The sequence below is a fragment of the Pangasianodon hypophthalmus genome, chromosome 18, assembly GCF_027358585.1.
Source record: "Pangasianodon hypophthalmus isolate fPanHyp1 chromosome 18, fPanHyp1.pri, whole genome shotgun sequence".
Taxonomy (NCBI): domain Eukaryota; kingdom Metazoa; phylum Chordata; class Actinopteri; order Siluriformes; family Pangasiidae; genus Pangasianodon; species Pangasianodon hypophthalmus.
Genome location: NC_069727.1, coordinates 3612289 through 3640040, shown reverse-complemented (window position 1 = coordinate 3640040; position 27752 = coordinate 3612289). Strand labels below are relative to the sequence as shown.

Sequence of the window (27752 nt, the reverse complement as noted above, 5' to 3'; positions counted from 1 at the left end):
CGACAATGTGTATGTACCAATGAGCTCTGAAACTTTATTCCTGGTCAAAGTACAAACATTGCAATCTGTTGGAGCATTATAACAAAGGATATCGTTAACTGAGGACAAAAACCACACAGAAATAAACAATATTTTTTCCCCCCTTCTTTTGAGGAACAATTATTAGATTCTGGATTGTATGGGGCTCACTTAAAAATGGATCTGTATACAAGTTAGAATTTATAATCAAACAAATGGTATTTGGGGAGAAAAAAGGAAGGAAAAAAAAGAAGAAAAAAAAAAAACAGCAACAGCAAAGCCATATAATAACAGCCAACATATGACAATTTTTTTTCTTTACCAATTTCTTATTAACAAATGCAACAAATAATTAACTAATAAACCATAATCACTTGGTTAAGGATATAATATTAAACATAATTATGAATGGATAAAAGTATGACATGGCATTTTTAAATAAATTAATTGTAATAGTTGGCAAACCGCTGTGTTATAAGAGGAATGAAACACTTAGGGGGGTGTGTTTATAGGAAAATAATCAACGAAGGAGTGGTATGATGAAGCAGAGTTACTGTTAGCACACCAAAGCTGATTATTTTCCTGTAATAATACATCCTGAAATGTTTTGTTCCTCTTGTATACCACAGCAAATTTGAACAAAACATTACAAAAAAAAAAAAAGAAAAAAAAAAAAAAGATGACAATTTTTATTTAGTAAAGAGTGACAGATCACATTTTTACAGTTAGTTCATGCTGTGGAACATCCAGGAAACAAGTTAGTTATAGCAGCTATAAACACTCACAAGCCTTTTTTTCTCTCTCTTGAAATGAATAAGACCAAAAAACCCCAACAAAAAAACCCCAACAAAAAACCCCAACGCAGCTTGACACATTACCGAGAAACCGCAAAGCGTAACCTCCTCTGTCCTGAAGGCTTAAAGTTACAGCTTTACCTCCGACGGTTACTGTTAATGTCTTCTTACAGAAATCCTCAACAAATCAACAATTACAAACATTTTTTTAATCCGTTTATGTGAAGCGTCCGCTGTACAAGTTCCTGTGAGTGAGCTGTTACTACACTACTGCCAGATACAGAAAATCTCTCAACAACCTCTAACCAATCAGAAGCCAGAATTCAACAGCACTGTGGTATAAACTAACCTATACTAGGGAGTGCTCATATTTTTATTCTATTTATTATTTTAATTATTTTTAATCATTTTAACATCAGCATAAATAAAACAAACAAAAAAAAACAAAACAACATAATTTACAAAATCAAACACTGATCGCTGTCTCTTTCAACAAGTGGACAGTGCAACACTTCAAACATTCCTGAAGCAAGGGGTTTCAAAAATAAATTTTCGAAAATGTAACTTGAGGTAACTTCCATCGTTTTTACATGTTTTATAACCAAAATAGTACACGTGGTCATCTCTGGATAAGTTTCCTTCTCATACTAACACGGGTCCATAAATTTCTAGCACTTTTGGCTATCGTGGTACTGGACGGGAGACGGAGACTTCGTAGCGGCTCTCTTATACACGTCAGCATTCCTGAACCGGATTCCTGCAGCTGCTCGTGGGAAGTGTAGTTTATCCTCCTCAGCTGTTTGCTGTAGTAGCTGCGGAGGTCGCACAGCTCTTCGAGGGCTGCTGCGGAAATGATGGAGGTCTCAGACGGACAGCTGGCCAGAACTGATTTCGAAGATGGAGGTGAAAATTGCTGTCGTCTTCTTTTAGATGGCACCAATTGTCGTTTAGTCATCTTATTGAAACCTTGGACGCCGTTTTCAGCGACACCTTTCTGTTCCTGAACGTTCACTTCTACATTCACTTCAATTACAGACGGCTGGCTAGCTTCAGGTGCTTGTAAAGAGCTGGAGTCTTCCTGATTTTGGGAAAGTCTCCTCTCTGGGTTCGGTTGGTCAGTGTTCATTTTGATTGAATTTCCATTTGCATTTTGATCAGTATTGATATCCTTCGAGCATCCGCGAGTTTCTTCTTGCAGCTCAGCAGCTGATTGGTCAATCTGAGGAAAACGGAGGAGATTACGAATCTGTAATTTGGTAATGAGGTAGTGAAGAGGGACAACAGATTATGAGTACATGGGATTAGTGATCCATGCAAAGTGTTAATGCTAGCCACCCCTGTAATGTTCCCGTGTGAGTGAACCCACAATCCTGCGTTAGCAAAAAGAAAAAAAAAGGGGAGGGGGAATGGGGGTGGTTTATGAAAACGCGTATAGCCAGGACGTGCAGCATGATGTTAGGGAAAGCGACAGACATGGACAAGCAAAACAAACAAGTGCTGAAAAATGTTTTTTGAACATCCTGAGTAAGCAATGTCTTCATGCGAATTTGAAAATAATAAGAAACTGTACTTTTGGGCTCTTTTTCCTCATGGAACTAGGGAACAGTTTCTTTCTTGATTTTCTTGGCCTCGGGGTTTTTTCCAGCGCGCACAGCAGGTCTTTTTCCTTCTTTTGGTTTTAGCTTGGCACTACTCTTATCTCCACTGCCTCCTGTCAGATTGACCTGTGGGCAGCACAAGAGCTTTTTTTAACCAGCGTGTCTTTGAGGGTGGACAAGACTGAGTGCAGAGAGATAAGCCGTTACTGCAAAAGAGAATACAGCCTGAACATTTATCATGGGTTGAACTTCCAAAAAGCCTGCACCAAGAAGCATTTTCAATAATCTCTATTAGTAAGTAGCTCATGGGGTGGACAAATCAGTAGTTCAGGACAAGCAGATTTCCTGTCTGGACTATTCGTTTTAATTCGTAGTTGCTACTAAGAGAAGTAGGATCAACAATCAGAAAATAAAGGACCTGCTCCTTATTGACTTTGGGAAAACAAAGTTTTCAGTTAAACTGAATGCACTTCACGGAGGTGTGATGCATCTCGATGCTGAAACTATAGCACACGCTATCCGTTCTGAGTCCCAACGTCTGCAGCACTACACACACATACGATCTCCTCATAGGATTGTCTATTTTTATTGTTTTCTGTATATCTAGCATTTCGGTTGTTGTGAATATCTGTGTGAGGTTGTCTTCTGTACCACGTCATGTTCTTCTGCACTGATGTATTTGCACTGTGTGTATCGAAATTAACTCTGTATTATTTGTACATACTTTTTACTGCTGTAGAGCCTGAATTTCTCCTTGAGGAATGAAGTAAAACAAAGTAAGTTAGTTAAATCAATTAAGTAATGTAAGTAAGTGAAGTAGGTAAATAAAGTAAGTTAGTTAAGTAAAGTAAGTACAGTTAGTACATAAGTAAGTGAAGTAATATAAGTAAGTAACATAAGTAAGTAAAATAAGTCAAGTAAAGTAAGTTCAGTAAGTCATGTAGGCAGAGTAAGTAAAGTAAGTTAAGTAAGTAAGTAAAGTAGGTTAAGTAAGTAAGTAAAGTAAGTAGAGTAAGTAAAGTAAGTAAGTTAAGTAATTTAAGTAAGTAAGTAAGTAAAGTAAGGTAGGTACGTTAATTAAAGTAAGTTAAGTAAGTAAGTAAAGTAATTTATGTAAGTAAAGTAAGTAACGTAATTTAAGTAAGTAAGTAAGTAAAGTAATTTTGTAAGTAAAGTAAGTAGAGTAAGTAAAGTAATTTAAGTAAAGTGAGGTAGGTAAAATTAATTAAAGTAAGTTAAGTAAGTAAGTAATATAAGTAAGAAAACCAGGTAAATTAAATAATGTAAGTAGTCAGTTCATCCATACACCTATCTATTTAATGTCACACGCATCTCAAATAGTTAAACAATAATGCTGTTTTTATGTGAGATAGAAGGCGACAATACTGCAGCTCATAACCAAAATGTTGGCCAACATGATTTACTACATGGACATAAACTCATCATTTCCCTTAATCTGTATTAATGCACTTCACTAATGAACTAGCTCACCGTATGCTGTTACATTACTATACATTTCCTGACACCAAAACATGGCACTGAGCAGCATACAGTATTTATGCACTTTTATTGGCCTGGTGGGTTCGCTAATAGATTTATGATTTGTCCACCCCTGAGTCCAGTGCAGGAAGAGTACTAATAGATCGTGGTGTATTTATCTGTATGCCTCGTCATCTCTGGGAAGTGATACAGAGTCCCCGTAAAACAGTGCAGATTCAGTGGATGAGACTCCAGAGGCCACCGAAGTGTGATGACTGAAATCGAGAACACCTCCACCTCAAATTGGGACAAAGTGTCCTGCTGATGAAGTCACCTGCTTGAGTCTGTAGCGAAAGCATCTGCTCCTGCTTTTAAACACAGGCTTAACGTCCTGTGAGCTGCACACACTGCTCTGAACGTACTGTCTCTGTGCTCGCCGTTGGCGTCGTCTTTTACTTCTCTTCTTTTTCGTGGCGATCGCGGCCTGCTGCACTGCCTCACTGGCGTGCCTGAGATTTCTCCACCTCCTCCTTATTCTGCGTTTTTTACGGCACTCAGGCTAGCATTATAGAGTCAGTTAGGATTATTGGAGAGCATGGGGTAAAGCTGAATAAAACTGAACACACAACTAGCTTTTTCGTGAACTAAATGAGCCAAACCTTTATGAAATCCACACCAGAGCATGTCCAAATGTCAGGGACAAACTGATTCTCAATCTTGATGACCTTTATGCAAAATAAATCATTAAAATAACTGTTTCAGGAAAATAACAGAACTTTAGATTTACATCCGGTACAGAAATTAGAAGGTGACTCAACCCAAGGCATCAGTTCAAGAAAATTAAAAATTAATAGTAAAGAAGTGCTGAATGTTATTAATATTATTTATAAAGCAGGACTTTTCCCAGGACAAAGTTAAGCTTCTGCAGGGAGCGTCAAAGGTTTAGTGCACATCGTTCTTGATCTTGTGTGGTAATAATTTTTTAAACATGCAAACAAAGCCTAATCCTATATTAGAAGTCACAGTGCAGGAGACAGTATTAACACCACGCACTCCCACCTACTGACACGTAAAGGATTTACTGCTCTGTTAAATAATAGACTTATGCAACTGTCAATCATTCCAGATTCATATATGGATTTGTCTCATCTGCTGTTTTTATTAGGGTGAAGACTCTTTTGGCATAACTTGGAGCGATAACTCATACTAGCGTACCCCGGTGTCACTCCGATGTGGTGCTTCTACACAAAACGTGTGAAGGTCTGGTATCACTCGTGTGTGGAATTAACTGCATTCATTCCACAGAAAAATAAACAAGGGCCTGGCAACCCCATGAGAAACTCCTCTCATGGATTTCATTATATTTCTTGTGAATCATTTACTATTTTTCTGTAGACCTTGCTCTATTTGTGTAATTTATTGCAAATAATACACCAAAATATCGCCATACTACGCGACTCTTTCGTTCACTCGTTCACTAAAGCGAGACAAGGCAAACGTCAGCGTTGCGTCTTTTTTTTTCTTTTTTACAAACCCATTATCAGGAGGTTTATGGTGAACAGCCCTGAACAAAGACATCTTCAGTTAGTGATGACGTTTAGGTGCGACTAGCTATGATGAAACCTCAGAAGAAGTCTCAGGTTCCTTAAAATCAAAGGGAAGGAGACAACTACAGGTGCACGTGAGTAAAATTAGTTAAGTGTAAAAGACAAACTGATCTACGATGAAATGGTATCATTTATTTAAATATTCTGATTGGAAATTTATCTAAATTTTCAACAGATTTAAATTAAAAGGTAAACAAAGAGATCTTACCGATCTGTATTATATCTATAAGAGAATATGAAAGAAATGGAATAAAAGGAATAGTTACACTGGAGCTGGGTGTAGACACCTTCCTCCTCATCTTCATCATCACAGAGTGGTTTTCATTCTTCAGTAAGCCAGCTTTACGTCCTGCTTTCAGGTAAAAGTACGTCGTGTACGGCGTGAAGCTGAAATCTTCACTTTAAAACAAAACGGGAAGGAGAGTTTAAATCCATACTTCACCCGAGAAAATATTTCTGAAATCTCAGAGCAACTAAAACGTTCAAAACTTCATGAACTTCACTTCATGTTATCCTCCATATGAGTGAAACTGAACAGTACCTGAAGTAGCCGTGCAGTAAGAGATGAACAATGATGGACTCCACCTCCAGGCGTGACAGGGTCGTGACTTTGGCCATTTTACGGATCTTGGCGCTGCCTTTCCCCATCCAGGTATCACACACCTTCAGAGGAGTCATCTTCTCGTCCAGAGACGCAGCCAACTCTACGATGTCCACCACCTCACGTGCGTGCTTGGTGATGTCCATGGTGATGTAGTCTGGCACAAAGACATGGACTAGTTACTGTACTGAAACCAGTCTCAAACCAACGAGCTGTGACTCTGACGTGAAAATCAGCAGGAGTCAGCAGAATGTTCCTGAAAGTTTTCAATATGAACATTATAATTGTACCTGAATATTTTGGTGCTGAATTCAGTCATTTAAAATTCAGGTCTTGAAATTTTAGATTAAAAATTCCAGGTAGTAAAAATTCAAGTTAGAATATTCAAATCTGTTAAAAATTTTGGTTAAAATAATTAAAAAGTCACAGTTAAAAAAAAAATCAGGTTAAAAATAAAGTCAAATATGAAATCTAATTAAAATACCAGGTTTGATTATATCACTAGCTGTTGTTAGCGATAACCAGCTGCTGATTTATAGCGGACTTACTTTTTGTTCGTCATTTAAACATCAGGTTTTCGTCCATTTTGGTCTAAGACACGTTTTTTGATTAGTGGAATTACTGTTGCTGTCATTAATTTTATACGATTACGCATTAGGGATTGTAGGTTTTGTTTATCAGTGTGAAGTCAAACTATAAATAGACAAATAAAAGTTTAAAAATTGTGTGTGTGTGATGCATAAATTGTCCTACTCAGACCAAAAAAACAAAAAAAATCAGACCATTTGTCTCACCACTGCCATGGCGACAGACATCACACGACTGGTTGCATTCATCATCATCCCAAACTTCATCAAAATGAACCGCCATCATGGCACGCCGACACCTGAGCGCAAACATCGCACGTGAATGAGTCATTGCAACAACCGAATTTCCGTCATACCGTCATTTCCATTTCACACTGGACTTTAATACAACTGCAGTAACAAAAGCACGTGCTCATGTGTAAGCTGGTCCATATGAGCTAACGGCAGTGACGTTTTCTCACCTGTCCACGTTCTGACAATAAGCCACCATATTCTGAAGCTTCTGCTGGCCGGTGTTCTCCATCACAACCATGGTGCTGATCCTGAAAATATCCGCAAACCCATAGAACACAACGCAGTCTGCTGGACCGTCATCTCTCCCTGAAAACAAAATAAAGCTCAGTTTGAGTCACATCACATCACACACTGTTCTCACATTTCAACGCAAATGAGGTAGCGATATCTGCCATGTCTTATTAAGGGCTGATTCCACTATTACTGGTTTTAGAGAGCAGACGCAAGTTAGAAATAATTCAGACTTAATGACTATGTTCACATATATTGAAAGTGCTGTAATGTGTTGTGTGATATGAAGAGTAGCTGATCACGCTTATCACGCGTGATCTTTCTTCATTACAGGATTTCAAAACCCACCTTAAAACACATCTATTTCTTTCTTGTTTCTTGTTTCTGATACCTGACTGTAGGACCCGATTCATGCCGTGGATTTCTTGTTTATTTCCTTTTGTTTACATTTACATTTACATTTGTGGCATTTGGCAAACGCCCTTATCCAGAGCGACTTACAAAAGTGCTTTGAATTCTATCAAAAAATACATTCTGATATTGGCTCGCTAGGCCACAAACTAGGAATACCATCAGTCCAAAACTCTGTTGGGGAGATAACAGACAAGCGCTCAGAGAATACTTTTTTTTTTTGTGTGTGTGTGTAAGTGCTAACTTAAGTACTTTATGAAGAGGTAAGTCTTTAGGCGTCGTTTGAAGACTGCCAGTGACTCAGCTGTTCGGACATCTAGGGGAAGTTCATTCCACCACCTTGGTGCCAGAACAGAGAAGAGTCTCAATGCAGGTCTTCCTTGTACCCTGAGAGATGGTGGGACCAGTCGAGCAGTCGAGCGGTGCTAGAGGATCGGAGGGAGCGTGGTGGCGCTCGAGGTGTGATAAGTGCTTTGAGATAAGTGGGTGCTGGTCCGTTTTTGGCTTTGTAGGCGAGCATCAGTGTTTTAAATCTGATGTGGGCAGCTACAGGAAGCCAGTGGAGGGAGCGCAGCAATGGGGTGGTGTGGGAAAATTTAGGAACTTATTTAGGAATTTGGGAATTTAGGAAAACTGTGGAACTCAATACCATTTTACTTTGAGCACCTGGTACATAATACCACTTTACACGAAGTATCTCTGTACATTCTTTTAAAAAGGCTTTGATAACGTATTTGATAACCATAGCATACGTCAGTGGAGAGAACAGAACTATTTACTGTCGATGAACAGACTTATTTGGAGATCTGATGATCACTACAGCGTAAAAACTGGTCTTTCCTATTTCTTATTACAGTCACAAAAGGAAAATATCAGCCAGACTTTTTAGAACATATAATAGCCTAATCTCGTGATACCGTCGCGTTACACTCGTCAACAGTATGTCTGATTTCAGAGAGAATGTAGGATAAAGCTAGCTAGCTAATTCTGTTTCCGTAAATGTGCATCAAGCGACAGTAAGAAAATAATAATTAGCAGCTTGTTTGTTGTTTAAGATTGTACCCACTACGTCTAAACCTTAGATGCTGGCAGCGGTGCAGGTCAGTAGCGTACCTGCACGTCCGCTCTCCTGATAGTAGTTCTCCATGGACTTGCTGATGGTATGGTGGATAACAAACCGCACGTCTGCTTTGTCAATGCCCATTCCAAACGCTACCGTAGCAACAACCACCTAAAAAATAAACAGAGGTTCTGGACTTAAGTTTCTCACTTTTCAGTGTTATTCTGTATTACTGTCCTGCGGACACTCGCATGGCTTGCGTAACGAAGATTACGACTAAATGTATTTTCTTCATTTCGCAGTTCTATTTCTCAGGCTTCTAACTCATGGCCCAACAAATCATCACTTCCTGAGTCCACATAAGGGTTGTAAAGGATCGAGTTGAGCTGAACACTCATAGAGCTAATCAAATAAAATGCTTCGCCTCCACAAAACAGTTGCTTGAGTAGTGTGTGCAGTTCACTTTAAAAAAATAAATAAATAAATAAAATAAAAAGTACGTTTTTAATATAGTCCTTTTACAAATCGCTTGTCTGCTGTCCCTCATTGAAACTGTGACATGTTTCCACAAGGCTGAAACTTTTTTGCTGATGATTAAACTGCAGGAGTGCAAACAGGATTTTTAATCACTTTCTAATTATCATTACCATTAAAATATGTAAAAAAAAAAAAAAATAAAAAAATAAACTTCATTGCACCCCTATTTAAATTTATAAAAAAATTAAAATTCTCAGTCAAAAGCATCAACCTTTGTTGGACGGTTGAAATTTTGGTACTTCCCTAATCAACTGCTGTTATCTATAGACGCGTCTAACGTTAACTAAGCAGAACATACGCTAACAGATTTTATTTCACATAAATGAACTAAAAACATTCTCCATTTACCGTGGAACGAGAGCGAGAGAGCTGTGTCAGGACATTTTGCAATCATGAAAATCAAGTCGAGATGAAAGCACTGGCTAAAACATTACTAATGTGAGATGGGGGTAAGGGGGCGGGGCTTACAGGGGATGGAAAGTTATCTGAAAGTTTGATTTTCAAACACCTGTGCGACTGTCAGTCATTCCAGCTTCATACGTTGATTGGCTCATCTGTTGTTTTTATTGAGGAGTAAAGAAGAGTGCTCTTTATATGTATTTCCGAGTTATCTCAAAACCCATAGCAGCGTACTCTGACGTTAAAATGCAAAGCTTCTACGCAAAATGCGTGAAAGTTGGCAGATCAGAAGAGCCAGCGTGTTTGACGGCACAAATAAACAGAAATGCGTGTGTGTGTTCCAGCATATAGGCTGCTTTATCTCTTCTAAAATAACATCACCAACGTATATTCAACTTAACAACATTATAATAACTTACACATTCTGGGCTGGAACGATTGAATTTAATCAACTTTTTTGAACTATATCAAAATAAATAAGATAATTTTGTGTATGTATTGTTTTATTTGAATACATTCCTACTTCATTCCTGCTTCATTCCCAGTTCTCATTTGGCCAAAGCCTCACCTCACCGTCACGTAACCAGAGGCTGTACCTGAATCTTTTTGCTCGCCCACTGATGATGCACCAGGCTCTTGTCTGAAGGCTCCATGTTTGCGTGGTACGGCTGAGCCAGGATGCCCCTCTGCTGCAGCTCTGCAGACACCGTCTCTGCATCTTTCTGCGAGAACACATACACTATTCCTGCAGGGGAAAAAAACAGACGATATCTTTCATTTCATCACATTTAATTAGATATTTTTTAATTGTTCACACTTGTTTTAGACATACATTAGCAAATATTCCTACTTGGAAGGCACAGATTTTATAGGGCTAATAAAATTGATACCTTAATTTATATAAATTTGTATGCATTGCTGAATTCTCAGTTGTAATTGGTCAGAAAGTGTTAATTTTCTATAAAGGCAGCAGGTTTGTAATAATGTGCTCGTTCTTATAGATTATCGTTTCTATACTAACAGACGGGGACTTTTTTAAAAACGTATGTCATTGCTTGATACGGTAAAACTTTTCACTAAAGAGACGCTTATTTCACATCCGTGGAAGGAGTCTCCAGTGTCAGAGCTTTGTGACACTCAGAGGTAAAGCAGTAACTTTAAGTTTTCTAACATCTTCAGGACAGAGGAGTGGATTTTTTTTCCCCTTGTTATTCATTTTTAGAACGTCATTCAGGAGTGGTGTCGTTCACGTGTACCTGACTGGTCCTTGTATCTTCCTTTTATCAGTGTTGCAATTTCTTTAGTCGAGTCTTCACTGTCTTTAAATCGAACCTGTAAAATAAACCAATGAATTAATAAAGGTAAAGCAAGACAGGTGCGAGTGTAGCTAGTCAGAGTTAGAGCTGTAACTTCAGGACAGAGGAGTTTACGCTTTTTTTTTTTCCAGTTTCTCGGTAAAATGATGAGCTGCGTATTTTTGTCTTATTAACCTCAAGAGAGAGAAAAAAAAGAGGCTGGTGAGGGAACGACTGTTTATAGCTGCTGTAACACACATGAAAAAAGGAATTTGTTTCACAGACATTACACAGCATTAAATGTTAATTTAATGGATAAACAGTAAGAAAAGTTCAACATACTGTTTGAAAATGAATGAAAAAAATGCAAGAGTTGGAAAATTGTTGTGGCATAAGGAGAATAAAACACGTCCGGACATACCGGTGTAGGAAAATAATCAACTTTGGGGTTGTAACAGAAACTCCAGTAGCCTCATCACACCCCTTGTTGTTGATTATTTTCCCATTCCAGCATGACACCAAGTGTTTTATTTGTTACTTACGCTTCTTATACCCGAACTGGAATAACAAATGTCATGTTTCCGTAATGTGAAATGGAGATAATGGGTTTTTTTGGGGGTTTTTTTTACCTCATAATAGAGATTAGGCCTGTTAAATGGTGCTGTAAGTGTGACTGGATCCTGAACACACAGGATCTTCTGGCAGTCTTTCAGAACGCTGCTGGTTGCGGTAGCAGTCAGGCCGATCAGTGGGACTTTAGGGAACTGACGTTTGAGAATGCCCAGGAGCTTGTAATCTGAGCCACACAAAGAAGCATGTCAGTAAGGATTAGTCAGTGATACAGTGAATATTATACTGTACAATAATAACAGTATATGGGTCAGTGATGCAGAATGTTTATTCCTTCTTTCCAGCTGTAATCCATTTTGAGAAAGTCTATGTACAGAGTAAAGCACAAGCCTATTTTCTGACTTCAGTGGCATGAAGATCATTTTATACTCTCTCTCTGTATGTGTATAATAATAATAATAATAATAATAATAATATAAGTTTATATTATTATAATAAGTTTATTTTATATACCGCCTTTCTGCAAACTCAAGGTCACTTTACAATATGAAAATAGATAAACATGACAGCAGACAAAGAACAAAATGAACTTCCCCTAGATGTCCGAACAGCTGAGTCACTGGCAGTCTTCAAACGACGTCTAAAGACTTACCTCTTCATAAAGTACTTAAATTAGCACTTTCACCAAACCCCCCCCCCCAGTAGATCAGTATCTGAAGAGCGTAATGTGCGAACTGGGGAGTGAGTATGAATGAGATCAGAAATGTTTGGAGGGGGACGAGACCATGAAGTGCTTTGAAGGTGATGAGGAGAATCTCGTATTGAATACGGAAGCGAACGAGTAGCCAGTGAAGTCTGTGTAGGATGGGAGTAATATGAGAGGATTTCTTATAAAAAGTGAGAACCCTAGCTGCAGAGTTCTGGATATATTGGAGTTTATTTAATGTTAATACACATATACACACACACATATATACATACATACACATAATTGTATATATTTTAACCTTGTGGTTGAAAAAAAAATCGCACCTGGTCTGAAGTCATGACCCCACTGACTGCAGCAGTGAACTTCGTCCACAGCGATGCGCTCCAGCAGACCCATATTATAAGCTTTCTCCAGTTTAGACATCAGCAGTTTGCTCTTGGAGATCTTCTCCGGAGTGACGTAGAGCAGTTTGAAGGGGCTGTTTTTATCAATCATACCTGCCATGACGTATTTCGAATCCTCCTGAACAAGCCAAAAGAGGAAAATGAGAATTTATAACGATAATTAAATGTAGAGCAAGCTTAGCTTCTCTGTGATGATCTTTACAGATGATGATGATATGAAATATTTAAATGTTTTAACCTTTGAACTAGAAGCATTAAGTGTTACAGCAGGAACGTTGATGGACTTCAGATACATGAGCTGATCCTCCATCAGAGACACCAACGGAGCGACGACCAGCGTGAAACCTGACAGACAAGCAAATATTAGCAATTAACGATTTCAGTAACAGAGACGTAAGTCACTTTTATCAGTTAAACTACACCCTAAAACACTTTAGTACAAACTTTGTTATAGATGTTTATTTTATGACTTCTACATTATTGATTCCGTACAAAAATATTTTAGATTCCAAACATTAGTTTTGTATGTCAGTAAAGAAAGCAGCAGATTCCATAAGAGACACTTTTCAGATAAAAACAGAATGAAGGCTGCTGGGTTTCGCTGCAGAAATAAGAAGCGAGTCGACAGTCAAAGTCTCCAGAAGAACTGTGGCTGCTTCTGCAAGATGCTCAGTAACACTTCCAGCTCATTTCCTTATTAAACTGCACACACTGCACCTCAGATACTGTTTTAAATAAGATCATTGAATCATCTGTGAACAGAGATACGATGTTTTTAGATGAGGTTTCTTACCCCCAATTGAGTCAAAACGAAAAGTAAACATATTTTATTTTTTATTATTAGTATGTTTCTATTTATGTATTATCATTTAGTTTTTTTATAGAATTATTACTGTATTGTATTATTTTATTTTTTTGATGTTATGTTTAACTTGTTAATACTCTAAATCCCTCGCAACAGGTTGTTTGTTCTTTCACTGTTAAAATCCAAGTGTCAATAATAATTAAAAAAATAAATAAATAAATAAATAAACCTATCGCTAACGTAGATACAATTACATACAAATACAGAACGATTAACAAGAGAAAAAAAAATTTCAACATAAGTGATAACAGTCAGGGTTCACTGTTATCTCCTAAAAACAAAACTTCTTTTCTCACTCGCCATTTTCCAGCGATGTTCAACTTCATAGTAATGAGAAATGTAGCTTAGAACGCTGGACTCCAAGCCCCAGAATGCAATGCAGCTACAGTTACTCCAGAGTCTAGACTCGGCTAGTTAGAGATATACGAGATGACGAGCGTCGTGTTAGCGTGAAAGCTGAAGCTTTGGAAGCGGATCGGTTTGAGCAGAGTGTACAGATGAGCAGGTGAGAGAGCTAGACAGACTAAAAAACTAAAGCGCCGCTGCATCGCTGTCTTTAAGGTTGAGATGAAATCCCACTGCACCATTATAAGCAGGGAGTCGAAAGGCATTGTGGGTAATGTAGGAAACCATTAACTGAAGTAAAAATAGAATAACAAGGCTGTTTAGTTTCTTTACCAAACTTAATCTTGGAAGTTATTGAAGATCACATGTTAGTTATAGAGAGTGGATTTTTTCCGTATACCTTTCGAGCAGATAGCCGGTAGCTGGTAGCACAAGCTCTTGCCGCGGCCTGTAGGCATCACCAGAAAGACGTCTCTCCCCGACATGCTGAGGTTGATCGCGGCTCGCTGAAGAGGTCGGAACTTGGAGAGTTTGAACACATTCGCCAGTTTCTCCTCAACCTCTTTCGTCCATGAGAAACCTACCACAGAAAGCACGAATATCGTCATATAAACAGTGACAAAGTTAACTGGCGATTTAATTTCAGGTGTTTCTTTCACCTGACTCCTCATAGTGCTGCAAGTCTTTTTTGCTGAAGGTAGGTTTGGACGCCTTTGCAGATCCCGAGGGCTGAGCATAGTCACACGAGCCATCGAGAATCTTCAGGAGTTTATTTTTCCTGGAAGTTAGAGAAGCCTGCTTCTCCAGGAGCTCAGAGATCTGCAGCTCCAGCACCTCCAACTCGGCATCGATCGAGTCCAACTCGGCCCGAGCTTCCTCTGCACCACAGCAATAAAGTTAATCATCAGCTTTATTCTTATTTTAACGTTAGATATTGTCGTAAAATATCTTTACAAAGAAGCTTTACAGAAATCTGGATGTAGACTTAGAGTCCAGAGATTTAAAATAAATAAATAAATAAAAAATAAACTCTAGAAACCAGATCTGAAAAGGTGTCTAATGTTAGCACACTGTACATCGATAAATTTTATTTCATTATTTCATTTTATTAATGAATTCAGAACAATCTCTGTTTACCGTGACAGAGTGCAAGAACACCACAAGCGGGAGACAAGATTACCGGTAAAAAAAAGATAACTAAAAAGATAACTGTGGGGAAGTGGGCAACCTAGGAGAGTTCACAACACCTAATCATTTTATATTTATATGCAGAAACATAAAAAATGCCTCGCAGCTCCAGGGTCCCGCCTCCACCCTGTGTGCACGGAGTTTGGGTGTTTGGGTGTTTTCCCTGGGCTTTGGGGGTTTCCTCCATGTTCTTCAGTTTCCTTTCACAGTCCAAAGTCACGTGCTGTAAGCTGACTGGAATTTCCAAATTGTCAGTAAGTGAAGTGTAGCCAAGTATGGTGACTCATACTCAGAATTTGTGCTCTGCATTTAACCCATCCAAGTGCACACACACAGTAGTGAACACACACACACTCCTTTTTTTTTTTTTTTTTTTTTGCTGTGGTGCCCGGGGAGCAGTTGGGGGTTCGGTGCCTTGCTCAAGGGTCTCACCTCAGTCATGGTATTGAGGGTGGAAGAGAGCGCTGGTCATTCACTCCCCCACCTACAGTCCCTGCCGGACCTGAGACTCGAACCCACGACCTTCAGGTTCACCTTCGGGTTGCAGGTCCGGGACTCTAACCGTTAGGCCACAACTGCCCCCTGTAGGGACTGCCCCCTGTAGGGACTGCCCCCTGTAGGGACTGCCCCCTGTAGGGACTGCCTGTGACTGTAGTGTGTGTGTGTGTGTGTGTGTGTGTGTGTGTGTGTGTGTGTGTGTGTGTGTGTGTGTGTGTACCCTGCGATGGGCTGGCACCTTGTTTTTAAAAACATTTAATTGGTATCCCGAGTCTCCTGGGAAAGTCTCCAGGCTCCCGGCGACTCTGTGTAGGATACGCGGAACAGAAAATGGATGGATGCTGATTGGATCATTTGTAGGCTTTATTATGGAGTGATGGGAAAAAAGACTCTTGACATTTTACATCTACGCTCTATTATTCTTGCTTTTCGCTGCATGATTGCAAAGCAGAGTAAACTGGGATTTGCCTTCACACACACGCAGCAGCAGCAGCAGCAGCAGCAGCATCCCTCTGAGACTCTAATGATCTTTCTAGTGTTGTGAGGTGTCGATGTCTGTCACCGTCACGTCTGTCACGAGCTCTGCTTTACACAGACTCCACTAATGAGGTGTTTACAGACCAGACTCCTGGCCCCGTACCTCCTCTCTCTTCTCTTAAATCATTTCTTTAAAAACATTTCATTGGCTGTATTTCAAACCTTTATCGGTGATGCTGGCCATTACAGCAGCAGGTCTTCAGTTCAGGATGTCCGAGAGTTAAACATCAGATGAGTCTGAAACAAACAAACAAACAAACAAACAAAATAATAATAATGATAATAAACGACCGGCATTGATGTTAAATAGTCAATATTTTCTGTGTGTGCCATTCTGTCAAAATAATGTAACCATAATGCAACTTGATGAAGGTGGAAGAACAGAAAGAAAAAGAGAGAAGGACAGGGTGAGAAGAGGGGAAGAGAGAGATAACAGATAGAACAAGGAGAGGAGAGAAATAAAGGTTAAAGAATGATAGATGGAGAAGTAAAACGATGGATAAGGATTGAGAAAGAGAGGAAAACGGTATGAGAGAAAGGACAGGACAGGATGGAGGGATAGATGGAGGAAGATAGACGGAGGGATAGAATGATGATGGAGACGGAGGTAGTGAGAAAGTGGGAAGGGAAAAGAGAGGGATAAAGAGAGGGATAAAGAGACAGAAAGGTGGGGAAAAGAGCATAAGAAAGGGTTAAATTCTATCTGAAAGTGCCAATAAGATCAAATAAAAGTTCATGGGTCAAAAAAAAACAGTGTTTTCCTTTTCATTTACAGCTGAACATTTCATTTCATTTCATATAACTGCTCAGTTTCCTACTTTTATATTTAATTATAGCTAAGAACAAGTGATTTCCTGGTTAACTAGCTAGCTAGCTAAATGAATGAACGAACAAGTGCCTCTGAGAGCTGGCTAGTTTACTCTTTTTAAACTTTAGCTAAATATTTAACACTTTACCACCCTGAGGATACAGCACAGAACTTATAATATACATTACATTGCGTGAATGATGCAGTTTCCATAAACCTTCACTTGTAAGAAACTTAATTTTGGTCACTTATCCACTATTAGATGCGCTCGCGCAGGTCCTGACTATGTTAGCATGCTAGCTGGTTTGTAAAGTGAATTAGCTAGCAAGCTGGAGATTTATTCAAACCCAAAAGCATTTCAAATTAAGCTGTCACATTAACGCTACAACGCCTGCCAGCATTCCACCCTAAATAATTTATCTGTAAGGTTAAAAACCAATAAATAAAAAGTGAATAAGATCACGTACCCTCTTCAGAAAGTCCACTCTGTCGTGTTTACTCGTTTTGGTTGCCCCGCGCGACACTCATTTCCGGTCAAACCGGATATGCAATTTGTTTAATCTTCTCTCTTCCTCTCATTGTTTCCGTTTATTTCCGTCTATTATTTTGCAGAACATGGCCAGGAGTTTTCTTTATTAAAAAATACATCTGTGTGTCGTGCATGAACAATAATCAGACTTTATTTTATGCAAGAAGATGGTTTCTAACTTATGTTTTTTTTTTTTTTTTAGTTTGTCTTTTTAAAGCATGTGTTAGCAAAATGTTCATCCAAGGACCCATTTAACTGAAACATAAATTCATAAATCCTACAGACCCCCTCAGTACAGATTTAGTTATATATATATATATATAGATGTGTATATTAATATTTTGGCTGTTTATTGCAGCCATACAGCTTTTTTTTTATTCCTCAACTTCCCAACAGCAGAACATATTAAATCCAGGACATTATCTTCAAAATAACAACAACAAGAACTATAGATACAGTCATGAAGCAGCTTTACAGAAATCCTGAAGTAGATGTAGATTCCCGATGAACAAGCCAGAGGTGACAGTAGTTAGGAAAACTCCGAGACTTTGATGAAGATATTCGATGATGACATGATGGAAGATATTTCGACTCAAATGTGAACCCGTCTTCTTCTGAGTGACACCTGATAGTGGGATTATAAATCATTAGACAATCGTAGAAGAGTAAAGACAAACAGTAGTGAGTGTGTTGAAAGATGTCCTGGGATGAGCAACAGGACAGTCTTTATGATTACAGCAGAAGCTCTTGCGTATAAATCTACAGTATCCAGGTGAGAAGCAAAAGGTGAGACTTGAGTATAAGTTTTTGAGTCTTCAAATGACCAGTCAAAGGGGTGTAACTTTGATAATCGTGATAATGGTGAGTATTAACATTTAAAACATCGCAGACCCCTTGGCTCTGCTTCACAGAGCATTCCCTGGACCCCACTTTGAGAGCCACTGCTCTATGAAAACTCAAACGTTGTGTGAAGGATCCTACAACAGAAGTTCTCCCTTTCAGGTAAAGGTTCCTTCAGAATAGTGAGGTTCTTTTTTTTGTAAACAGTCAGATCAGTTGATTTGGCTCTGTATTTGTCAAAGCACATCTGTAGCTCCTTTTTGATTTAACAGTAATTTCAAACAGTTTTATAAAATGGCAAGCAAATGAATGATGTTTTGTTCAATAGAATGTAGAGTAGGATTTATTACAAAGAAGAGCAAGCGACTTTGGAGCTGAAAGAACCGACTCTTCATGGTGAGCTGAGTCAAAATGATCCGACTCACTGAAAATCATTACTTTAGAGCTGTTAATCATGCAAAGAACCTTTAAAGAACGCTTTCTTCTTCTTCGCTAGAAGTGATTGGTGATGATACTATGAAAGTATCTATCCATCCATCCATTCTCTGTACTGCTTATTCTACACAGGGACATGGGGAGCCTGGAGCCTATCCCCAGGGACTCGGGGCACAAGGCAGGGGACATCCTGGACATGGTGCCACCCCAATCTCGCACACACACACTACAGACAAATTGGAGATGCTAATCAGCCAACAGTGCATGTCTTTGGACGGGGGAAGGAAACCGGAATACCCAGAGGAAACCCCTGAATCACGGGGAGAACATGCAAACTCCACACACACAGAGCGGAGGCAGGAATCGAACCCCCAACCTATGAAAGTATCATGATCTACAAATTATTTAATTAAGATAAAAGAGGATAAAGAAGCACCATTTCTTTTGGTCAAAATGAAAAAGAGTGATGCTTCAGGAAAGAAAATAATCAAATGTAGCATGGCAACTGCACATACAGTGTATGTACAAGTAACATAAAAAATGTAAACTACGATGTATATTGATTTGGCTAAACTTTTTTGGGGATGATTTATGCTCACATGATAATTTTGGTTGTTTTAGATTAAGGATTACTTACGGACCTTGAACACCATAGTTATTAATACAGATTAAAAAAAAGATATAGCTATATTCATGAAGTTATTTATACACACATTAAAGTTATTTTAAACTCTTCTTACTCCACAGTGTGTCCACCACAAGAGGACGCCATGAAACATGAAACCAGCATGTGTGCTGCACCAAAACCGAATCCCTCTCATGAAGCTGCAAAAGCCGATAAGGCAAAGATTGAGGTTCAGTTTGGTTTTTTTTAAGGAGACTCTCTGTACTTAATCACATTCACATCCACCATAGCAATAATAATAACACCTAATGACAATACGATACAATTCCACTTAGAAAACCTGACACACAATGCTCTTTGAACCAAACTTTTAAACTGTAATAGTCAGAAAACCTTGTTAGCTGGCCTCGTCCCTTTCAATTAACTCCATTTTTCAAATTATATTTATGTGGAGCATGGAAGCTGACAACTATATATGAATTTCATATTCATATCTGAATTACACACACATCACATTAAATACAATTCTTTTTTTTCTGCTGGTGTATTTAATAAATCGACATCTTTCCAGTGGTTTTACTTTGTTTTTGACTTTTCTTTGTTTTTTTCACTTTGCTAGAGGAACGATTTGCCTTAAAAAACAAAATTATATACTTCAAAATGATGGGTTGTGTTTCTGATTGACTGATGTGAAGAAGAGACCTTAGAGATTTGTAACAAATACTTCGAAAGTCTAAATAGAAATGTAAGGAGTAAACAAAAAATTCTTGAAAGTGTACGCAAGCATAAATATCACAAAATAATAAAGTAACAATGTATTTTCCACCCCTGCATATTACTCACATAATCGCATGTGAAAATCATATGCTTACATGTTAAATGGAAGTGATTTTGCCATCAAGAGATAAAATGTAAGCGTAGATAGATAGGATAAAGTGAACAATATAAAGGTTGCTTGAGAACATCTGTCTTCTTTGTAAACCTTTACAGATTAACAAATCCTCTAGTTTACCACATTAGAATAAACCACTAACAAAAACACATATTTAAAAAAAAAAATAGTAAAAAACAGAGAACTCATGTCTGGTGCAGCAGCTTCAACAGGCTGCTGGACGTCTGCTTTCTGACCCCTTGCTGCATCCTTAGGGTCATCTTAGCGCTCTGTAGTCATCCAACATCATTTAGAGTTTAATAAGCCTGCTTACTGTGCTTCACACTGTACAAGTGCAGTGTCATTAGCAGACAATTGCTGGTCTATGGCCAGACAGTAGCTGGATGTGCGAAAGCACTGATTGTCCAACACAGAAGATCTGTTCTAACACGCGTGCACAGCTTCAGCAGATGTGCCGTGTGACATTTAGGGATTGCTTTTGAGAAACATCCAATTTTTAACAGCTAAAATTGCTATAGAGAACGAAAAGCTCTTGTCTTTGTCCTGCTTGTAATGAGTTTTTTCACTGATCTGACAGTTCTGATTTGGGGGTTAGCGTATTCACTTCATGTCAGGATGGATTAGGGGTTTTGTCGTGTCTTTTTCTTGTATGTAATTGCACACTGACACATTTCCGGTGCTTTTGACAAAAAAAAAAAAGATTGATGTGTTTATAATATTAAACCACATGAATCCAAAACCAAACTCAGTAGTCCATGGCTGCTCAGTTATCTCTAGTTCTTGCATCATTAGTTCACATGCAGAGGAGCTAGACAATTACATATGTGAAATTTGCATCTGCAGTCGATATCTTCAGAGAACCCAGTCCATCGCAGGGCACCATGCGCACACACACACACACACACACACACACACACACACACACACATAAACACACTCATTCACACCTAGCGGCAATTTAGAGTAACCAATCCACAACTTGCTATTACGCAGATGCCATCTAATAGTTGACTTTTTAACTTGACAACCTTAAGGATTAACTAAACAGTACATTTCTGAGAATGTGATAAAAAAAAAAAAATCATTTTGCTCTCTATCTAAAAGGGTGCCAATAATTCTGGAGTTGACTTTAAGTGTCAGTGTATTCATATAAAGAATAAAACTCAACTCGGGTGTGCTTTTATAGGAGAACAACCGTAAGTATTATATCAAAGCAGTTTGCCAACATTACCTATTTCCTCTTTATTAAAGAATGAAGCAATTTTTTATCCGTTTATAGTTACATTTATTGTTGTGTATCTGAAAAATGTAGGAGAAACCACAAAGGTACATTCTCAACATGCAAAACAGATAAACAGACTGCAATTCATTACCTAAAAAAAAAAAAAAAATCCAAATGATGCTTCCAAATTATCTATATACAGATGCTTGCATAAGTATTCACCCCCCTTGAACTTTTCCATATTTTGTAGCTTTACAACCCGGAACTGAAATGTACTTAACTAGGGTTTTATGTCATGAATCTACACAAACCAGCCCATAATGTTGAACTGGGAGAAAAATGATTAACAAATAAAAAACATAAAGGTTTGTGATTGCATAAGTATTCACCCCCCATCTCTGTGAAAGCTCTAAACTAGTTCTTTCAGAAAGAGACGGGGTTACAGAGTAAAATGTTTAGCTTAATGAAGAATTACATCGTTAGCCCATTTCGTCTTAGATGAGATTATTACTCTATTTTGCCCCCTAGTGGAATAACAGAGACTAACTTGTATTTCAATTTACCTTTCGATTCAATCACAGACCACAAGATGATTGATGATAATTTATCAGAGGGTATGTCTGACACCCCTAGCTTAACCATTACTGATTATTTCATGGGTAAAAATAAGACAATTTGAGGCGATTGTGTTTTTTCTTTGAACTGACACTTTACAGTACCACTTTTGACCAGCGTTACACAGATTCTGAACAGATGAGACACATAAGATTTGAACTCGAAGCAGGGAAAATAAATTCATGCTTTCTTGCCCATGTTGTAGCTCATTAATCATTTATTTATTTAGTAAATAAATAAATCTATAAAAGATTGTGAAAACTTTCCCTTTTTTGGTGTAATGTCTTTAGCTCTGTCTCTGGTCTGATGAGCTTCCTTCAGCTAAATTATTTGCTTAAATGTATGTGGTTGGATAACAGAAGATCTGTTTTTTTTTTTTTTTTTAAATCATCTGTTTTCTTTTCCCAAAGTACACATTTCTGTCTGCAAAAATACTTTCTTGGGTCCCTTATATAGACTAAAAACTGGTACTTTAACCAGTGACATCACTCTTCAGGGCCAGTTTGACTGCAAAGGTCAGCTATTTTTTTTTTCTCTGTAGGTATGACTGAATTTTCAGGGAAATAAAATGATAGCATGCATTCTGACTGGAGAAAGCATTGCACTGCTTGCATGAAGCCTGGCTTATTTAAAGGTGTGTGTATATTGAGAACAGCTGTGTGTAATCAGAAGCTCAGTCAAGCTCCATACGTGTTTGTCAGCTAACATGAAGGTTTGCTGGGAATCATGGGAATTGTTGTCACAATAATATACACAATAATGGTGTAGATATATTGATATTGGGAAAAAAAATAACTGATACAATACTATATTAGTTAAAGGATCACATTTATGTACATGTATGCTAACATTTATGTTTACAAATATTGTCCATGAGAAATTTCTAATGTTGTTATTTCTTTTGTTTTCTACTGCAGAATCTGTGATAATGTGCAAACTATGAATTTCATTGTACAAGGAAGCTCGTGCAAATGACAACACTACAAGAAAATGATATCTTAGTAAGTAAAAATATCATGAATAAGTTAATATGAGAATGTTTATTATTATGAGATTATTAAAACAGCCTGATTTTAAAAGCTTTTACTCATTTCATGCTTCTATTTTCAGATAATTTTGCTTCTAGAAATAAATGCTTAAAATTAGAAAAATTATCTGCTTGAAATGAGTAAAAATGTCTTGAAATAGGTTTAATAATCGTATATCTGGCTTATTGCGATCTTATAAAAGAAAGTACTAGACATGTTTGACAATTTTTTTCATTTGCTAAGAGATCATTTTTGCAGTGAATAAAGTTCTTGAATCATTTGCTTTTAAGAATGTTGTATAAATATTAGAAACATTTTGCACCCTTTGCCTTTATATCTGAGTTACAGAAACAACTGCAACAGCAATAACAACTCTCTTTATTCATCCTCTGACCAGCTACAGCATGAATTGAGAGAAAAAGAAAGAAAAAAAGACCCCCTCAAACAATACAGATGGTTGTCTTGCTGCAGGATGAACTCACATTTCATTTGTAACTTATCAAACACCACACGGAATGCAAACTTTTGCTATATATATCAAATTAATTACAATCAAATTACAGCTCAAAAGATAATGTACACACCTGTGGATTTATATTTTTACACTGATTTTAGTAGTATGAATGAGTTTAAGTAGTAAGAATAAATTTTAGTAGTAAGAATGAGATTTAATCATAAGAATGATATTTAGTAGTAAGAATAAGATTTAGTAGTAAGAATGTGTTTTAATAGTAAGAATGATATTTAGTAGTAAGAATGAAATTTAATTTAATTCAGAGACTTTTATATTATATTATGGAACTCGTTTTCGCTGCTGCACTTGTGCTGCTGTACTTATTGCTGCTACAACACACAGCAGTTTACACTTTACAGCCCATGTTCTGTGTATTTGTTGTTCTGTATATGTAATGTCCTATTCTGTGTATTTATTGTCCTGCACTCGTCTCACACTGTTGTGTATTTGCACTTTATGTAGTCTTGCGTACTGTTCTGTGTTGCACCATGGTCCTGGAGAAACGACATTTCGTTCCTATGTACACAAGCTCTATAGAGGAATGACAATAAAAACTCACTTGACTTGACCTGACTGATAGTAAGAATGAGATTTAACAGTAAGAACGAGATTTAGTAGTAAGAATGAGAGTTAATTACAAGAATGAGATTTAACTGTAAGAACGAGTTTTAGTAGTAAGAATGAGATTTAACAGTAAGAACGAGATTTAGTAGTAAGAATGAGAGTTAATTGCAAGAATGAGATTACCTTCCTAATTCTTTGCTTTAGTTAAAAGTTGTAGCAGAACAAAGATGATAACTTGCCCTAAAATTAGTGTTCTTTTTTTCATTATTTAATAAATGCAACATACAAAATTCATGCTGTATATTTAGACATTTTGTGTAAATGCATACAATAATATAGAATTAAATATGTTTTTGCAAGAAAAACATCCCACCTGGACCTGTGTGTGTGTGTGTGTGTGTGTGTGTGTGTGTGGGCATGTTTTTGTATCTTGATGAAGATCAAATGTCCCCACAAGGATAGGAATATCTGACAGGTTTGATCTTTTGACTAGTTTTCACAAGTTTTACAAAAAAAAAGAAAAAAGAAAAAAAATGCAGCTTTATTTTTCAAACTAAACGAAAAGGTTTCTTTTTGGTTACTGAGGTTAAGGCTGAGGATAGGTTTAGGTGTAGCACAGCATTCTTTAGAGCAACTGCATTAATAATGAAGTCATGGATAGCAAAGCAAGTTTGTGTGTGTGTGTGTGTGTGTGTGTGTGTGTGTGTTTGTTGTGTACATTTGCATTCATGTGATTGATTGATGAAGAACCAGTCTTCTGCACATGCTCCCCATGAGCACAGTCTCACAGCTCCGAGTCCGCAGTCCGCAGGGGTGCCGAGGAATCCGCTCAGTCCCTTCCATCACCATTGTACGCTCCCTTTTTCCTCAACAGAAAAGACAGAGCAAGAGAGCATGACAGAAACAGAAGAGAGAGGACAGAGAGGGAGGGGGTAGGTGGTGGAAGAGAGAATGAAACTTTTTTTTGGAAGGCTTTCAGTAAGATGCAGTTCTGAATGAGAGAGAGAGAGAGAGAGAGAGAGAGAGAGAGAGCGGCTTGAGTGGGCCAGCCACATGCGCAGTTCTCACTCGGGATAATGGAGCTCTTTCTCACAGCACTTAACCCCACAAACCGCACGCTGGGAACCCACAGCCACGCGAGCCGGCCCGCACAACAGCCACGTTCAGACACGCTCGTCCCCTGCTTAATCGAATTTTACACCCGGCACAGAAAAGCCTCCTTCCACCCCCCTGCCCGCTGCACGTGGCCCTGACAGCCCCCTCTCCCAGGATCTCACCAGCCCAATGACCAGGCTCTGAAGAAAATAACCAAACAACTCTGAAATTCTTCTACACTAGCTAATTTAGACAAAGTTAAACTTGTTTCGTCAGTGGTTTTAATCTGAATCAATGCTAGCAAAAGATGCAAAAGGTGATAATCTCACAAAGCTTCAGCATACAGAAGATTTTCACAGTAACATAGTTCACACTTTAATACAAATAATATGTATTATATTAATATAGTACCTAAAATGAAAGGCCAAGACAAACATTACACATTTTGTAAGGAATAAAACACTCTGTGTCATGCTGTTACAGGAAAATAATCAGTGACGGGGTGATGTGATGAGGCGGCGTCACGGTTACCAATCTGAAGTTGATTATTTTCCTATAACAGCACATCCTGAAGTGTTTTATTCCTCTTTCACTACAGCAAATTGCCAACGAGTACAACTTTTACTTCATTAATGAAGGGCACATTGTATTTTTTAACCGTTTATAGTTACTTTTAATGTTACTGAACATCCGTGAGACAAGTTACTCCTTACCATAAGCTGTCATTTCCTCACCAGCTTCTCTTTTTCCTTTCTTTACATTAATAAGAAAAAAAAAAAGCAAAACTGCAAAGCGTAAAGTCGTCTGTCTCAAATCAGACAACTTTGACAACCTGACTGTTACAAAGCTCTGACACTGGAGACTCCTTCCATAAATGTTAAATAAACATCTCCTTACAGAAAATTTCATCATATCAACAGTGTTTTGTTAAATGGCATGTTTTTTTTCTGTAATCTGTATAGTATTATCATCTGCTATACAAGTCCTTGTGAATGAGCTGTTACTATAGAAACGTTAACGTATTAGAACGAGCGCATTGATATAAACCTGATTTGTGATTTGCAGCTGCGCTACTGTCTGAGCTGCTATTACAGAAAATTAACCAACACCTTCTGACCAATCAGAAGTGAGAATCCAACAACACTGTGTTAAGATACTGATTTGCCTGCTACTAGGATGCTATAAGTATAAGCTAGCTTTCTAGTGTTAGCTAATGGGATCTCGTGTTTATTCTGATGAAACATTATTGTTGGTTATCTCTGGCACAACCACAATCGCATCTGAAAAGTGTGTTGGGGTTGAAGTTAGTCATGACGGTGGTCATTAGCTGGATCTGTTTATGCTGTGTTCACATATTAGCAGTAGGCGGTTGACTGAAAACTGTAAATTCAGTGTTTTTCCATGAAAAGGTGATGGAAAGTTCAGGCTCTATTGGAGTTGTAGCACCATTGACTTAAGTGCCAATCAAAAGTTTAGTTTTTTTCCCCCTCCCAATTTCCGCCATGCCTTTTATATTTTAGAGCACTGAACAGTTCTTAAACTTAATACTTAAATCACATCCTGTGAGCACTTAATATCATCCACTTGAAATGTATCGAGAGCCATGATTTCTGTTGATTCTGTATGTCAATGTATTTTCTTTTGAAACAGGAAGTCAGAGAACAGAGTGTTGAAGTGCTTGACTGATTTACACAACAGCCAATAGGATTCGAGATATGCCATGCCACACCCCCGAAGGACGAGATGAAGGACGTTATGTTGTAGCGTCAGTGGCGTTGATGGTGACGAAGAGCTTCAGGATTGTCAACAGGAGACATTTGAAGCATCTGAGTGGTAGATGAAACGGTATTACTGACTCTTACTGATGGAGGTGGAGTATAAAGAAGTTCTGGAGGTAGCGACATTTCGGCAACTCACACAAACTCTGCCCTCTTAATTCTCAACCAAGCCCTGGCTGAAAAAGGGAATAGTATTCAAGAAGACGCTCAGCCAAAAACACATAAACAAACCATGTTTGATGCTAATGAGCTGCTACTGTAGATCAAGACACACCCCTGGGGGTGGGACATATTTACTGTAGAGAGATTTTTTATTGGAAGATCACTAGACTAGGATGAATCATCAAAAATTTGTCATGTTTTTTCCTGTAAGTGAATTTTGAACTCAAACTATGCACTATAAAATCACAATGAGAATATGAATATGAATTATAGGAAAAAAAAAAAAGTTTTCTAGATATAGTACCATCTATAGTGTCTGAAACACCAATTTTGATTTCAGGGCCACTTTAAAGCAGCACAAACACACATTTCAATCATCTGTCTGTGTTCTTCTTATTTATTTTATGGTAAATACAATATCATTATAGTGTTGTTTACATGGCATGGACCATCTTGTTCTGTAGTTTACCTCGGTCCTCATCAATCATATCGCATTACCACATGGCGTGACTTTTTTTTTTTTTTTAACCCCCCGTCTATTAAACCCCACACAGCAGGACCTCAGGGTGATGTCTCCAGCCCAGAGGACGAGGGTCAGTGAGTGTGAGTGTGACTTGG

General features: G+C 38.0%; 1 protein-coding gene across 4 annotated transcripts; it reads right to left on the bottom strand.

The window, feature by feature from the left end:
- Positions 1-14: 14 nt before the first annotated feature.
- On the bottom strand, positions 15-17397 carry recql (RecQ helicase-like). Of its 4 annotated transcripts, XM_026923710.3 has the most exons (18): positions 17303-17397; positions 16190-16264; positions 14464-14682; positions 14205-14384; positions 12833-12939; positions 12514-12712; positions 11541-11707; positions 10873-10948; positions 10213-10361; positions 8734-8851; positions 7146-7284; positions 6892-6983; positions 6038-6254; positions 5763-5895; positions 4549-4614; positions 4224-4448; positions 2383-2536; positions 1891-2031 (listed from the first exon to the last, which is right to left on the bottom strand). In XM_026923710.3, the coding sequence occupies exons 2-17, from the start codon at positions 16209-16211 to the stop codon at positions 2408-2410; spliced, it is 2238 nt and encodes a 745-aa protein (XP_026779511.3). In that variant the 5' UTR covers positions 16212-16264; positions 17303-17397; the 3' UTR covers positions 1891-2031; positions 2383-2407. The 4 variants fall into 4 exon arrangements, with proteins under 4 accessions (XP_053097646.1, XP_053097643.1, XP_026779511.3 ...); XM_053241671.1 differs by lacking the exon at positions 2383-2536 and having other exon boundaries at positions 15-2031; XM_053241668.1 differs by lacking the exons at positions 2383-2536; positions 4224-4448; positions 4549-4614 and having other exon boundaries at positions 15-2031.
- Positions 17398-27752: the final 10355 nt, after the last annotated feature.

What these genes read in the sequence shown, in the direction of transcription:
- recql (XM_053241671.1), bottom strand. Translation starts at nt 16,211, where the DNA reads ATGGCCAGCATCACCGATAAAG. An exon ending in TCAGGAGAGCGGACGTGCAG is followed by an intron (nt 7,285 to 8,733) that starts GTACGCTACTGA and finishes TTTTGTTTTCAG; the next exon opens with GGAGAGATGACGGTCCAGCA. An exon ending in TTACTGCACGGCTACTTCAG is followed by an intron (nt 5,896 to 6,037) that starts GTACTGTTCAGT and finishes TTTGTTTTAAAG; the next exon opens with TGAAGATTTCAGCTTCACGC.